Source organism: Primulina tabacum, chromosome 7, assembly GCF_025594145.1.
Source record: "Primulina tabacum isolate GXHZ01 chromosome 7, ASM2559414v2, whole genome shotgun sequence".
Lineage (NCBI taxonomy): Eukaryota > Viridiplantae > Streptophyta > Magnoliopsida > Lamiales > Gesneriaceae > Primulina > Primulina tabacum.
In genome coordinates this window covers 1196638-1212081 of record NC_134556.1, presented here as the reverse complement: position 1 = coordinate 1212081, position 15444 = coordinate 1196638, and the positions used below count along the sequence as shown (strand labels likewise).

At 34.9% G+C, this 15444-nt stretch overlaps 1 protein-coding gene and 1 pseudogene across 1 annotated transcript; both read right to left on the bottom strand.

Annotated features, from left to right (window-relative positions):
• Positions 1-3558: 3558 nt before the first annotated feature.
• Positions 3559-9054, bottom strand: LOC142550464 (uncharacterized; annotated as a pseudogene).
• A 4759-nt stretch (positions 9055-13813) lies between these two features.
• Positions 13814-15016, bottom strand: LOC142552384 (uncharacterized). The gene is made up of 2 exons (XM_075662159.1): positions 14218-15016; positions 13814-14172 (listed from the first exon to the last, which is right to left on the bottom strand). Exons 1-2 carry the CDS (start codon positions 15014-15016, stop codon positions 13814-13816), a joined length of 1158 nt encoding a protein of 385 aa, XP_075518274.1.
• Between the last annotated feature and the right edge of the window lie 428 nt (positions 15017-15444).

Genomic DNA, 15444 nt, shown 5'->3' with positions numbered 1-15444 from the left:
TGGCTTTCTTTTCAGATCTGCCCAACTCTTTTGTCGGTCTTGAGCTGCCTTGAGTTTTTCTCGGACAACTGTAACCTTGTCTACTCTTATCTGTACGAGTGTTGCGACTTTGATTGTTGCACTCCCAAGAGCAGGTTGTCCACAAGTAGTATAATTCGGCGAGTCCGAATATCGTATCCACAGGGAAGCTAAGGTAATTACAAGTCCACTACAATATCTTTTTGTTTTGTTTTTGTTTTTGTTTCTTTTTAATTTTAATTGTTTGAATCTTTAATGGGTAAATTTTAATTGTTCAAATTTTTATTTAAGAAGTTGAGATTAAAGGATCCACTCTTGGTATTTTAATAAAGTTAACATTAACGAACATTATTGAAATCCACTTAATAAAATAGTTCCAATATATTAAATAATCATATTTATATTATGTTATATATTATTATCTTATAAGTATATAATATATACCAAAACTTATAAATGTGGTCAAGTATTTATTGTGCTATATAAATCTGTAAACACTGAATCAAGGTTCCCACTTTAAATGGTTGGTAAAACCAAACTAACATTTAAATGGTACCAAAAAATTAATATTATGATATATTTCTATATAGTAAATCAAGGTTCCCACTTTAAATGGTTGGTAAAACAATACAAAAATTAAAATGGTTCCAAGAATTTAGTGTAACATATAGCAACAATAAATCAAAACTCCCACTTATAAGTAGGGTATAAAAATGCTTAAAGAAATAAATATAACATAAACAATAAATAATGATTAAATAATATAAAACATAGATTCTTACCTTTTAGGAACCTTATTATAATGCCAAGAGTTTCACCTTTTCATCTCAACTTTAGGAAGTTATCTATTCATTATTCAAAGTGTAAAACTTTGAATATGAAATTAACATGCTAATTATATTTAAATGAAGAAATAAAGGAAAAATATAGAGAGAAATATTATGAACTCAAAGGTTTTTTCATAGAATGAGGGATATCTCAATACATTACAATGCACCCCTATTTATAGCCAAATTTGGGGTGACAACCACAAATAAAATATTATTTTTTTACACAAAAATCTTCATTGGTGTTCCAAGATATTATATTATATTACACATCACTTTTGAAAATCTTCTTCTTGGAATTTGCTTCTTCACATAAAAAGAAACATGTGGATAATTGAGTTGTCTAGTTGTGGTATTTTTTTCAAATCATTTGACCAAGTAATTTGAGAGATATGGTCAAAATACTAGAGCGTGGTAAAACTGCCATTCCTTTGGTAACTTTATTTGTTGCTTAATTTGATCCCAATTGTGAGAGGATTTTTATCTCATGCTTGACACCAATATTGTAGATATTAACATCAACTTTCTACAGGTCCAAGAATCATCTTAATCCCATTTGCAACGCCAAGTTTATTCTTGTTTTATCGAACCTGTAAAAAATAGTAAAAACTTGTAATTACACAACAACTTATATTTTATATAATTTATTATAAAACATATAATATTTAAACATTTAATAAAACAAAAACTATATATTTATATTATAAACCATTTAATTAATGTACAATTTTTATGTTTATCACACCTCCCAACCAGCTTATTGCTAGTCCCTAGCAATTTAAGCGTTAATAGCAATACAAAACATATTGATTAATTTAAATAGAAATGTAATCAAAACTATCTAAGTGTTTAAATTAAATTTGAAAACTGTCAAAGTTATATCAAGATCATCATAATTATAATTTATGAAATAATTTGAGATGATCAATTCAAAGCTTATTTCCGTTAGTTTAATGTACACGGCCTTCAGAAATTCCTAGTAAGAGTCTCAACTCCATATCCTCACAGGTTAATAAATGTTTCAATTTATGGCAAGGATTTCTCTCATGGAGTTGGAATACAGATAAATGCTCAGAAAAATGGTTTACAGAATGCAGACAGACAAACGAGCCAAACTAATCAAAAGATAGAAAATCCATTGATTCAAATCTAGTTGTTCTTATTATATATTTTTTCCTGATTTTTTTTTTTTTTTGCATAACATCATGGAATCAGACTAAGTTTATGCTTCTTGACCACATATTTATTTAATTTGTACAATAAATTTCTCTCTCTTTTTTGTTTTTTTGTTTTTTTATGAGAGATATATGGGTCGTAGCATATAACTTAAAAATTACATAGATCTTCAATATCTTTCTTTTTGTATTTTTCTCCCTTTTTTTTCAGGAAATATCATTTTTTTTCTTCAAAATAAGAACTCAAGATCTAAACAATAGATAGTCTCTCTCATGATCAATAAAGGCTCGAAAGCTGTTTTCTCAGTCCTCTCTACTCACTCACAAAATATGTGTGAGTTTAAAATTATAGTCACTCTTATAGGATATATCTTGGGCCATATACTTTAATACCTGATTTTATCACAATGGTTAATCACTCAAAAAGATTTCATAAATCATATTTTTATATTGATCAGAATATTAAAATTGAATTTTTTTTCAAATAAAAATTTAAACATTCTTAAATAGATTAATGCATGTTCTAATTTAAATCTTTCAAACATGTAATGTATGACATTTTTGCAAAAATTACTAAGATACAAACAATAAACATGATTTTATTTTAAAATAATATATATTATTTTTGTTTAATTTTTTTAATTATTTTTTTATAAGTTTGTTCTTCCCTCAATCAGAATATGACATTGTCCCTAATGTCAAAATAACTATTAATAAAGAGTACATAATGAAAGAGATATCACCTGGAATTTTATTGAAGATAACAAACTGAAGCAAACGCAAACCAATCCACGACTTTTGAATCAATGATCCAACTTCCTTTTCTTACTGCTTGATTGCGACCAATTGATCTTTGTTATCATCGGATCCGGCTTATGAACAAAAGCTTCCAAATCCTCAATTAATTGGTCGGCAGTCGAAGCACAGATAAGCATCCGTCGTGAATTTTCTGAAATGAAATTCTGTTCCACAACTTTATCAAGAAATGTCAACAAACTGTCAAAATAATTATTGATATTTAACAAGCCCACAGGTTTATTATGGATATTAAGTTGTGCCCAAGAAACAGTGTGAAAAATTTCTTCTAATGTACCAAAACCACCTGGTAGTGCGATAAAAGCATCAGAATTTTCAATCATTTGAGTGATTCTTTCATACATAGAAGAAACTTTTAATTCCTCCCCAATCGTAACACCTGTAATATTTCCTTCAGCTAAAGCTGTAGGAATAATACCCAAAACCTGACTACCTCCAAGATGAGCAGATGTTGAAACAGATCTCATTAACCCAATATTACCTCCCCCATATACCAAGTGAATTTTTCTCTCATCCAATATCTTTTAAAGATTATTCGCTGCTTCTACAAACACTTCATTTTTTCCAGGACTCGACCCACAAAATACACAAATATTTTTCAATGTTTGTGCAGAGGATCCAGCCATGTTTTTACTTTCTTTTTTTTTTCTGTAAAAATAGAGAAAAAGATAAGAAATTTTATAGGGGTAATATATTATTATGACAAAACTATGGGTCACAGCTGTAAACAGAATAAATAGTAAAAACAATAATGACACACATGCATATAAACAGTAGTGTGATTGTGGCTCACAATTTTCCTCTGGTTTTACGTCCAGAAACGGCTTCAACGCCTTCTATGAGTCGAGGATATGCTTCCCATCCAATTTTCTTATAAATTGGCAAACAGGGTCTTTTTTAGTCGGATTCCCAAGACTATGACGCTCATCTTGGAATTGTTTCCATAAACGGAGAAGTTCAATATGCACATGTCCACTAGAATGCGTCTCAAGAGTCAATAAGATGTTATCTAAAGACTCCTTACTCAGCCCATTCTTAATGAAACCAATTTTATCTTCTCTGTTATTGAAAACGCATCCCAAAGATCTGCATCGTTTGTCACAAGTCCATCTTGCACACTTATGACAAACCCCTAAATTTTTGGCCCTTCGTTTTTTCGCATAAGTGCTTTTTCCTAATCTAGGCAAATACCGAATGAGCAATGATTGTGGAACTTCTCCTCCAAATCGGACCTTAGCTTCTATTACAAGACGAATATCTTCTTGAATTCCTTTTTTCATTAGCAATCTCAATCTTTCACACCTTCCTGCATAAATTTTTCTTAGAACATTTTCAGAAACAGAGGGAAAATATTTACAAATTTTTGAGAGAATTTCATCCATTTTGAAAAGAAAAGAAATGATTTTTTTTTTATTTTTGTATCAGCAATTGTGGGAAACTGATTTAACCGACTATGAGAGTCACGCAGTACCGTTATCCGCCATTTAACCGGGAAAATAAAAATATTAATAAAACCTGAAATAAAAACAAACAAACTTAAATGCAACACAAAAAAAATCAAGGATCAGAAAGGGAAATAAACTCTTCTTGAAAGATTTCATTTTCTAAAAATGGTTTAAGCCTTTGTCCATTTACTTTAAAAATATCACCATTTTTAGGATTTTCAATATCCACAGCTCCATAAGTATACACATGCTTTACAACATATGGGCCTGTCCATCTTGATCGTAATTTTCCTGGGAATATGTGAAGTCGAGAATTATAAAGCAAAACTTTTTTACCAATCTCAAAAGATTTTCTAAGAATTGTTTTATCATGAAATGATTTGATTTTTGCTTTATAAATCCTTGAATTCTCATACGCGTCATTTCTGAGTTCATCAAGTTCATTAAGTTGCAATTTACGCAATTTGTTGGCATCATCCATGCTTGAATTTAAAGTTTTGATCGCCCAATAAGCTTTATGTTCCAATTCCACAGGCAAATGACAATGTTTTCCATAAACCAATCTATAGGGAGACATATTCAATGATGTTTTAAAAGCTGTTCGATATGCCCAAAGTGCATCATTAAGTCGCAGAGACCAATCTTTTCTATTTGAGTTAACAGTTTTTTCCAAAATTTGCTTTATCTCTCTATTAGCTAATTCAACTTGTCCATTTGTTTGAGAATGATAAGAAGTAGTTACTTTATGAGTAATACCATATTTTTCATTAATGAAGCAAATGGTTTATTAACAAAGTGAGTTCCCCGATCACTTATCATGGCTCGAGGAATTTCAAATCTACTAAAAATATTTTCTTTAAAAAATTTGATGACGATTTTATGATCATTTTTTCGACATGGAATTGCCTCTATCAATTTGGAAACATAATCAACTGCAACTAAAATATACAAGTATCCAAACGACGATGGAAAAGGTCCTATAAAATCAATTCCCCAACAGTCAAAGATTTCAATTTCAATGATAGGATTCAAAGGCATCATGTTTTTTTTTGAAATCGCACCCAATTTTGAACAATTTTCACAGATCTTGCAGATTTCGTGGGTGTCTTTAAACATAGTGGGCCAATAAAATCCACACTGCAAGATTTTTGCAGCCGTTTTCTTTGAAGAAAAATGTCCTCCGCATGCTTCTGAATGACAAAATTTAATGAAACTACTTACCTCATTGTCGGGTATGCAACGTCGAAAAATTTGATCTGGACAATACTTGAACAGATACGGATCATCCAAATAAAAGTTTTTTACCTCATTCAAAAATTTTCTTTTATCTTGGGAACTCCATTGCGGTGGTATTTTTCCTGTCACAAGAAAATTTACTATGTTAGCAAACCAAGGTGTAGTAGTAACTGAAAATAGATCTTCATCAAGAAAATTATCGTTAATTGGTGTCATTTCACAAGATGATCCTGTTACTAGTCTCGATAAATGATCGGCTACGACATTCTTGGTTCCTTTCTTATCTTTGATCACAATGTCAAATTCTTGGAGTAACAAAATCCATCGTATCAGTCGTGGCTTTGCATCCTGTTTGGTCAACAAATATCTAATAGCAGAATGATCAGTAAACACAATAGTCGTTGATCCAATCAAATAAGAACGAAATTTATCTAATGCAAATATTACAGCAAGTAGTTCTTTTTCAGTTGTGGAGTAATTCATTTGAGCATTGTTTAAAGTTCTACTTGCATAATATATCACATAAGGCTTACCGTTTCTTCTTTGACCCAGTACTGCACTGACTGCATAATCACTCGCATCGCACATGATTTCAAATGGTAAAGACCAATCAGGAGGTTGCATGATAGGAGCTGATGTTAAATGTCGAATAATTTTATCAAAAGCATTTTGACATTCTTGAGTCCACTCAAATGCAGTGTCTTTTGTTAAGAGGTTACAAATGGGTTTAGAGATTAAACTAAAGTCCTTTATAAACCTCCGATAAAATCCAGCATGTCCCAAAAATGAGCGAATTTCTTTAATGGTTTTTGGAGGGGGTAAATTGCCGATGACATCAACTTTTGCTTTATCAACTTCAATTCCATGAGATGACACGACCTGTCCCAAAACAATTCCAGAAGTAATCATGTAATGACATTTTTCCTAATTTAAAATAAGACCTTTTTCCTCGCATCTTTTTAAAACTTTTTCCAAATTTTCAAGACAATTATCAAATGTATTCCCAAAGACAGTTAAATCATCCATGAAAATTTCCAAACAATTTTCAACCATGTCGCAAAAAATACTTAGCATACATCTTTGAAATGTTGCTGGGGCATTGCATAAACCAAATAGCATCCTTCTGAATGCAAATGTTCCAAAAGGACATGTGAATGTAGTTTTTTCTTGATCTTCGAGTGCAATGGAAATTTGATAATAACCTGAATACCCATCAAAAAAACAGTAGTATGGATGACCTGCTACTCTTTCTAAAATTTGATCCAAAAATGGTAATGGAAAATGATCTTTTCTAGTGGCGTCATTTAATTTTCTATAATCAATACACATCCGCCAACTAGATGGGACTCGACATGTTAACAATTCACCTTTTTCATTTTTTATCACTGTGATGCCAGATTTTTTTGGAACTACTTGTGTTGGGCTTACCCACTTACTATCAGAAATAGGGTAGATAATCCCAACATCAAGTAGTTTGAGAACTTCAGTTTTCACAACATCTTTCATGTGTGGATTTAATCTCCTTTGTGGTTGTTGAGATGTTTTAGCATTTTCTTCTAAATGAATTTTGTGTGTGCAAATTAGTGGATTAATGCCCTTGAGATCTTTTAGTGTCCAACCAATTGCATTTTTATGTCTTTTAAGCATATCAACTAATTTACCTTCTTGATCACTTTCTAGTTTGGAAGAAATTACCACCGGATATGTTTCATCTTCTCCAAGAAATGCATACTTCAATTCTTCTAGCAAGGGTTTTAACTCCAATATGGGTGGTTCGTCTTTGTTCTCATATTTTGCATCAAATTCTTTCTCTGATCCTGGTAACGAGTGATACCTGATAAAATCATCAAGATCAATTTCAATATTTTCTTTAACAGTTTCAATTGAACAAATATCTAATTGGTCACGAGTACTCCCTTCTTGAATGTTTTCTTCCACAAAAGTTTCAATAAGATTTTCATCTTCACTTTCATCTCCTTTTTCATGTGGTTGCTTACAAAGATTAAACACATTAAGCTCCAAGGTCATGTTACCAAATGACAACTTCATTATTCCATTCCTGCAATTTATAAGAGCATTAGAAGTTGCTAAAAATGGACGACCCAGAATAACAGGAATTGCATTACAAGCTTCGATAGGTTGTGTATCTAAAACTATGAAATCGACAGGATATACAAAGTTATCAACTTGGACCAATACGTCTTCTACCATACCTCTTGGCACTTTAACATATCTATCGGCAAGTAAAAGTGTTACCGAAGTAGATTTTAACTCGCCTAGATTGAGTTCTTGATAAACTGAATATCGAAGTAAATTCACACTAGCTTCAAGATCAAGCAATGCTTTTTTAATCTTTCGTTCTCCAATAATACATGAAATAGTAGGACAACCAGGGTCTTTGTATTTCAAAGTATTATTATTTTGAATGATTGCACTTACTTGTTCGGCTAAAAATGCTTTCTTTTTCACATTCAATTTTCTTTTCACAGTGCACAAGTCTTTCAAAAATTTGGCATATGATGGTACCTGTTTTATTGCATCTAATAAAGGAATATTAACTTTTACTTGTTTAAAAATATCATATATATCAGAATTCAAATTTGATTTATTTGTATTTTTCAATGCATGAGGGAATGGTGGTGACACTGTTTGTTGAACCTCTTCTTCGCAAGTTATGGGTTTCACTTCCTTACCCTTTAGAGTTGATTTATCATCATCTTCACAAGGTTCAAGAATGGATTTTTCCACAACCTTACCACTTCGAAGGGTAATAACAGATTTTACCTGATCCATCGATTGAGTTCCAGAAGTTCTAGTTTGTGAATGATGATCCTTGGGATTAGGCAGAGGTTGTGAAGGAAATTTACCTTTTTCATGAACATTAAGTGCAGATGCAAATTTAGGAAGAGTATCTTTCAAATCTGTCATGGTTTGAGCAGTTTGAGTATTGATAGACTCTTGCTTTGCAATGAAAGAATTCAATAAATCTTCCAAATTCCTTTTCGATGTAGGAACATAAGGTGCATAATTTTGAAAATTTTGTTGATTTTGAAAATGTGGTTGCTGAAATTGTGCAGCATTATCATTCCTCCAGCTAAAATTTGGATGATTTCGTCAACCTGGATTGTAATTTTGAGAAAATGGTTCGAAATTTGGCCTTTTGAAATTGTTCAAAACATTGACTTGTTCATGGAGACATTCTTTAAAAGAGGGCAAAGTGGGACAATCTTTTGTAAAATGATCACTTGTATCACAGATGTGACACGCAATTTCTTGAACAGATTTTAATTGACCATTCTTTTTCAATTCTAGTGCCTCAACTTTTCTTGCCAAAGATGTAAATCTAGCTTGAAGATCATGTTCATTTTTGAGAGTGTACATACCTCCACCAGATGTAGGAGATTGAATCTTGTTTGATGGTTCGATTGTACCTATAATGTCCCAATTTTGAGCATTTTCAGCTAATGAATCGAGATACTCAATTGCCTCGTTTGGATCTTTATCTTCAAATGTTCCATTACACATAAATTCAACCATTTGCCTATCTTTAGGTGTTAAGCCTTCATAAAATTGAGAAACAACCCTCCAAATTTCAAAACCATGATGTGGACAAAGATTAAGCAATTCTTTGTATCTATCCCAACACTGATAAAAAGTTTCTCCTTGTTTTTGAGTGAAAGTGATGATTTGCCTTTTGAAAGAATTTGTTCTATGAGATGGAAAAAACTTTTTCAAAAATTGTTGTTGCAATTCATCCCAAGTTCTTATGGATCCCGATCTAAGATTTTGTAGCCAAGTTTTAGCTTTATCTTTTAAAGAAAAAGGAAAAAGCTTAAGTCGAATGTTGTTCATGCTACAATTTAGATCATTATATGTGTTGCACACTTCTTCAAACTCTCGTAAATGCATGTATGGATTTTCAGAATCTAAGCCATGAAAATTGGGTAAAAGTTGGATAATACCAGGCTTAAAATTGAAATGAGATGCATCAGGGGGAAAAACTAGACATGAAGGTGCACTAGTACGTGTAGGATTCATGTGATCTCTAAGTGTTCTTCGTCTATCATGATCATGTTGAGATTGAATTTCATCTTCATTTTCTTGGATAGGTTCTTCCGCCATGTTTTGTAAAAATAAAGGGTTACTTCCAATGAGTCAACCACTAAGTGTACGTGACCAAATGCTCATGCAAATGCAAATGCAAAAGAATAAAAACACACAAAAGCAATAAAAATTCAAATAAAGAAAAATAAACTATAAACAAAATTAAATAGACTTGAAATTAAATTATACTTCCCCGGCAACGGCGCCAAAAACTTGTTGCGACTTTGATTGCTGCACTCCCAAGAGCAGGTTGTCCACAAGTAGTATAATTCGGTGAGTCCGAATATCGTATCCACAGGGAAGCTAAGGTAATTACAAGTCCACTACAATGCCTTTTTGTTTTGTTTTTGTTTTTGTTTCTTTTTAATTTTAATTGTTTGAATCTTTAATGGGTAAATTTTAATTGTTCAAATATAAATTTAAGTAGTTGAGATTAAAGGATCCACTCTTGGTATTTTAATAAAGTTAACATTAACGAACATTAAAGAAATTAATATTATGATATATTTATATATAGTAAATCAAGGTTCCCACTTTAAATGGTTGGTAAAACCAAACAAAAATTTAAATGGTTCCAAGAATTTAGTGTAACATATAGCAACAATAAATCAAAACTCCTACTTATAAGTAGGGTATAAAAATGCTTAAAGAAATAAATATAACATAAACAATAAATAATGATTAAATAATATAAAACATAGATTCTTACCTTTTAGTAACCTTATTATCATGCCAAGAGTTTCACCTTTTCATCTCAACTTTAGGAAGTTAGCTATTCATTATTCAAAGTGTAAAAGTTTGAATATGAAATTAACATGCTAATTATATTTAAATGAATATATAAAGGAAAAATATAGAGAGAAATATTATGAACTCAAAGGTCTGTTCATAGAATGAGGGATATCTCAATACATTACAATGCACCCCTATTTATAGCCAAATTTGGGGAGACAACTATAAATAAAATATTATTTTTTTACACAAAAGTCTTCATTGGTGTTCCAAGATATTATATTATATTACACATCACTTTTGAAAATCTTCTTCTTGGAATTTGCTTCTTCACATAAAAAGAAACATGTGGATAATATAGTTGTCTAGTTGTGTTATTTTTTTCAAATCATTTGACCAAGTAATTTGAGAGATATGGTCAAAATACTAGAGCATAGTAAAACTGCCACTCCTTTGGTAACTTTATTTGTTGCTTAATTTGATCCCAATTGTGAGAGGATTTTTATCTCATGCTTGACACCAATATTGTAGATATTAACATCAACTTTCTACAGGTCCAAGAATCATCTTAATCTCATTTGCAACGCCAAGTTTATTCTTGTTTTATCGAACCTGTAAAAAATAGTAAAAACTTGTAATTACACAACAACTTATATTTTATACAATTTATTATAAAACATATAATATTTAAACATTTAATAAAACAAAATTTATATATTTATATGATAAAACATTTAATTAATGTACAATTTTTATGTTTATCAACGAGCTCGGGTCCTACTACTGCTTTTTCTCCCACTTCATCCCAATAAAGTGGTGATCGACATTTCCTTCCATAAAGAGCTTCGTATGGGGCCATTCCGATGCTGCTGTGATAGCTGTTGTTGTAAGCAAACTCAATTAAAGGTAGATGAGTGCTCCAATTGCTACTGAATTCAAGAGTGCATGCTCGCAGCATAACTTCCAAAGTTTGGATGGTTCTCTCCGTTTGTCCATCGGTTTGAGGATGATAGGCCGTACTTAGGGTTACTTTCGTTCCCATGGCCTCTTGAAAGCTCTTCCAAAAGCGCGAGACGAACCTTGGGTCTCTGTCAGACAGGATGCTCACTGGTACTCTATGAAGTCTTACAATATTGTCCATGTACAGTGTAGCTAATTTGTCCAGATTGTAATTCATACGGACGAGTAGGAAGTGTGCAGATTTGTAAGTCTATCTACAATTACCCATATTCCGTCCTGACCTTGCCTTGACTTTGGTAATCCTACCACAAAGTCCATGGAGATATGGTCCCACTTCCACTAAGGTATCTCCAACGGTTGCAATAATCCTCCGGGTCGCTGGTGCTTTGCTTTGACCTGTTGACAAACCTGACACTTAGAGACGAATACTGCCACATCTCTTTTCATTCCGTTCCACCAAAAATTCCTCTTAAGGTCTCTGTACATTTTTATACTGCCTGGATGGACTGAAAACTTGGACTTGTGTGCTTCTGATAGTATTTCTTGGCGAAGGTTATCGTTGTTCGGTACGCAAAGTCGTCCATTCATCCATAGGACTCCCTTGTCATCAATTTGTAGATCTTGAGACTTCCCGCTTTTGACTTGCTCCTTAAGTTTCTTTAGCTCGGGGTCTCGGTCCTGATTTAACTTGACGGTCTCCTGCAGACATGGCTGGGCCGAGAGGGAAGCTAGAGTGATCTTGCCTCTATTTTTCCGACTCAGAGCATCGGCCACTTTGTTCGCTTTACCTGGATGGTAACTTATAGTCAATTCGTAATCCTTCGGTAGTTCGATCCATCGCCTTTGCCTCATGTTTAGTTCTTTTTGGGTTAACAAGTACTTGAGACTTTGGTGATCTGTGAAAATTTCACACTAGGCGCCATAGAGGTAGTGCCTCCAAATTTTTAAGGCAAAGACAACTGCTGCTAACTCAAGATCATGCGTAGGGTAGTTCTTTTCGTGCGGTTTCAACTGCCTTGACGCATAGGCGATCACTCTTCCCTCTTGCATGAGTACGCATCCCAGACCTTCCTTAGATGCGTCACTGTAGATGGTGAATTCCTTATCTTCAGTAGGTAAGATTAGCACTGGCGTGGATGCAAGTTTTTCTTTCAATGTCTGAAAACTTTTCTCGCAACCTTCGTCCCAGATGAACTTGGAATTCTTCTGAGTGAGCTTAGTCAGTGGTATAGCTATGGAAGAAAAACCTTCGACGAACTTCCTGTAATAACCTGCCAGTCCAAGAAAGCTCCTGATGTCTGTGGCGTTCTTAGATTTTGGCCACTCTGTAATTGCCTCAACTTTCTTGGGATCCACTGATACTCCTGCTTCCGAGATCACATGTCCTAAAAAGGATACACTCTTAAGCCAGAACTCACATTTCTTAAACTTAGCAAATAGCTCTTTCTCCCTCAGTGTCTGTAGTGCAAGGCGGAGGTGCTCTTCATGTTCTTCCTCATTGGGAGAATAAATGAGGATGTCATCAATAAATACCACTACGAACCGGTCCAGAAATGGTTTGAACACTCTGTTCATTAGGTCCATAAAGGCTGCAGGCGCAATGGTCAACCCAAAAGGCATCACTGTGAACTCATAATGCCCATATCTTGTCCGAAAAGCTGTTTTGGAGATATCTTCAGCTCTGACCTTCAGTTGGTGGTATCCAGTACTCAGATCCAATTTAGAAAAGACTGCGGCTCCCTTGAGCTGGTCAAATAGATCGTCTATTCTCGGAAGAGGGTACTTGTTCTTGATAGTGATCTTGTTCAGTTCCCTATAGTTGATGCACAATCTCATACTCCCATCGTTTTTCTTCACAAAGAGTACTGGCGCTCCCCATGGGGACACACTAGATCGAATTTGCTTTTTGTACAGCAATTCTTGGAGTTGCTCTTTTAGCTCCTTGAGTTCAGCTGGCGCCATCCTGTAAGGTGCTTTAGAGATTGGTGCTGCACTAGGAACCAGATTAATTTCGAACTCAACTTCGCGGTCCGGAACTGTCCCTGGGAGTTCTTCTGGGAAAACATCCGGGAACTCACATACTATTGGGATGTCTTCTATCCTCATTTCGACTTCTCCTTGCACTTCGTTGATCATTGCTAGGTAGATGTCTTCTCCAGATTTCATGGCCTTCCATGCCTGGGAAGCGGAAAGGAGTGATTTTCGTTTCTTGGATTTACCATGATACACGATCTCTTTCTGATTTGGGGTTCGGAGCTTAACTCTTTTCCCTTTACAGTCCACTATTGCATGGTTTTTGGCTAACCAGTCCATCCCTAGAATGATGTCGAAATCGACCATAACCAATTGTATCAAGTCGGCACTGAAAGTCTGATTAGCGATACCGATCTTACAATCCTTGTAAATTTCATGAGTTTATATGATCTTACTCGTAGGTGTGGCTATCCGAAAAGGTTCAGTTAGAGATTCGGGCTTAAGTCCTAATTTCTTAGCAAACCTTTTACACAAAAGAGTGTGTAGCACCACAGTCAAACAATGCATAAGTAGGTACTTTTTGAAGTAAGACGGTACCTGATACGACTTCATTGGCGTCGTCCGCCTCTTCTTGGTTCATAGAGAACACCTTGGCATTAGGCTTATTCTTCTTTGGTTTGTTGGGGTTAGCTCCCACATTCGGCCCAGTTCCCTTGTTGGGCCCTGCTGGTTTGTTGGTGACAGTAGGACATTCAGAAATTCGGTGCCCTGGTTTCCCACATCCAAAGCACGCGCCACTGGCCCTTCGACATTCCCCGAGGTGTCTGAAACCGCATTTTGGGCACGGTTTGGGTCCTTGGTAGTTAGTGGCTGCTGAGGGTTGCCCTGAAGAAGGTCCGCCTGATTGGTTGGGTTTCCTGAACTTCTAACCACTCTGAGAAGACTGACCGATATAAGGACGCTTGTTCTTATTCTCTCCCTCTCTTCTACGGATATCGGTTTCAGCTCGGATAGCTGCGCTCATAAGATCTGAAAAATTGGCGGGCTGATAAACTGCTAAGGCCAACTGGATTCGGCTGTTCAATCCCTTCTTGAAACGGTGCAGCTTCAAAACTTCGTCTGCCATGATTGTCGGAGCATACGATCCAAGGGCATTAAAGTGAGATGTGTACTCCACTACTGACATATCTGGAGCTTGAGTGAGATTTTCAAACTCACTTAACTTCTGCAATCTGACCTCTGCCGGATAGTACTGTTTCAGAAATGTTTCTCGAAAGTTTCGCCACGTGATTGGTCCAGCAGCGATCATGGCTGGCGAGACTGCTTCCCACCATTTAGCTGCTCTGTCTTCCAGGAAAGGCACAATCACATCCACTTTGAGTGCCTCGGGAACTTCCAAAAGCCTTAACTGAGTCTCGACACTCTTTAGCAATCTCTGGCCAACTTTGGGATCAGCGTCCCCTCTGAATATCGGACATCTGTTCTTTCGGAGGGATTCATAATGAAATTTGATTCCATTCGGTGGTGGTGGTGGAGGTGGTTGATTGGCATTTGGGTTTCCCAACCCTTGCAGTGTTGTCGCCACTATGGTGGCTATGGCTATAAGATCAGCTCGGCTTAGATTAACTGCAGGCGGTGGTCCATTCTCCTGTCGATTCTCCTGTCTCTCTTCGCGATCGGCATAAGCGTAACGCGGGTTGCGGTTTTGCCATGGGGGTCTGCCGACCATTTCCTACATTCGCAAGTTCTAAGAATTGGTACGAGTAGGTTTCATGCAATAGATTGCGCAGAAGTAAATTGAAATCAATGGAACAAATAAAATATTTTATTGACTTCTCAATTAGGAAAATAAATGAACATGACCAATCTAAATAAATAAATGTACTGAAGAAAAGAAAACGTAGCAACAATGGGAATAAACTACTAAGAATGATTCACTAAAATGTTCTAATCCGCTATCTCTCCATTCTCCTCGGCCACGTCAGGTAGGGCTTCTTCCTCCTCGGGATCCTCAGGCACCTCTGGGTCTAAGAACTCTGCGAGCTGCATCTGAAGACTCTGATTTTCCGATTCCAACTCAGCAATCTCTTCCCTGTGGGTCAGAATCTTTCATATCGCGTCATTCAATTCATTTCTTGCGTGTGCGCAGTTTGTTTC

Coding starts and splice junctions, on each gene's coding strand:
- LOC142552384 (XM_075662159.1), bottom strand. CDS start 15,016: ATGGTCGGCAGACCCCCATGGCAAAACCGCAACCCGCGTTACGCTTAT. Junction 14,173..14,217: donor CGGTCAGTCTTCTCAGAGTG/GTTAGAAGTTCA, acceptor GACCTTCTTCAG/GGCAACCCTCAGCAGCCACT.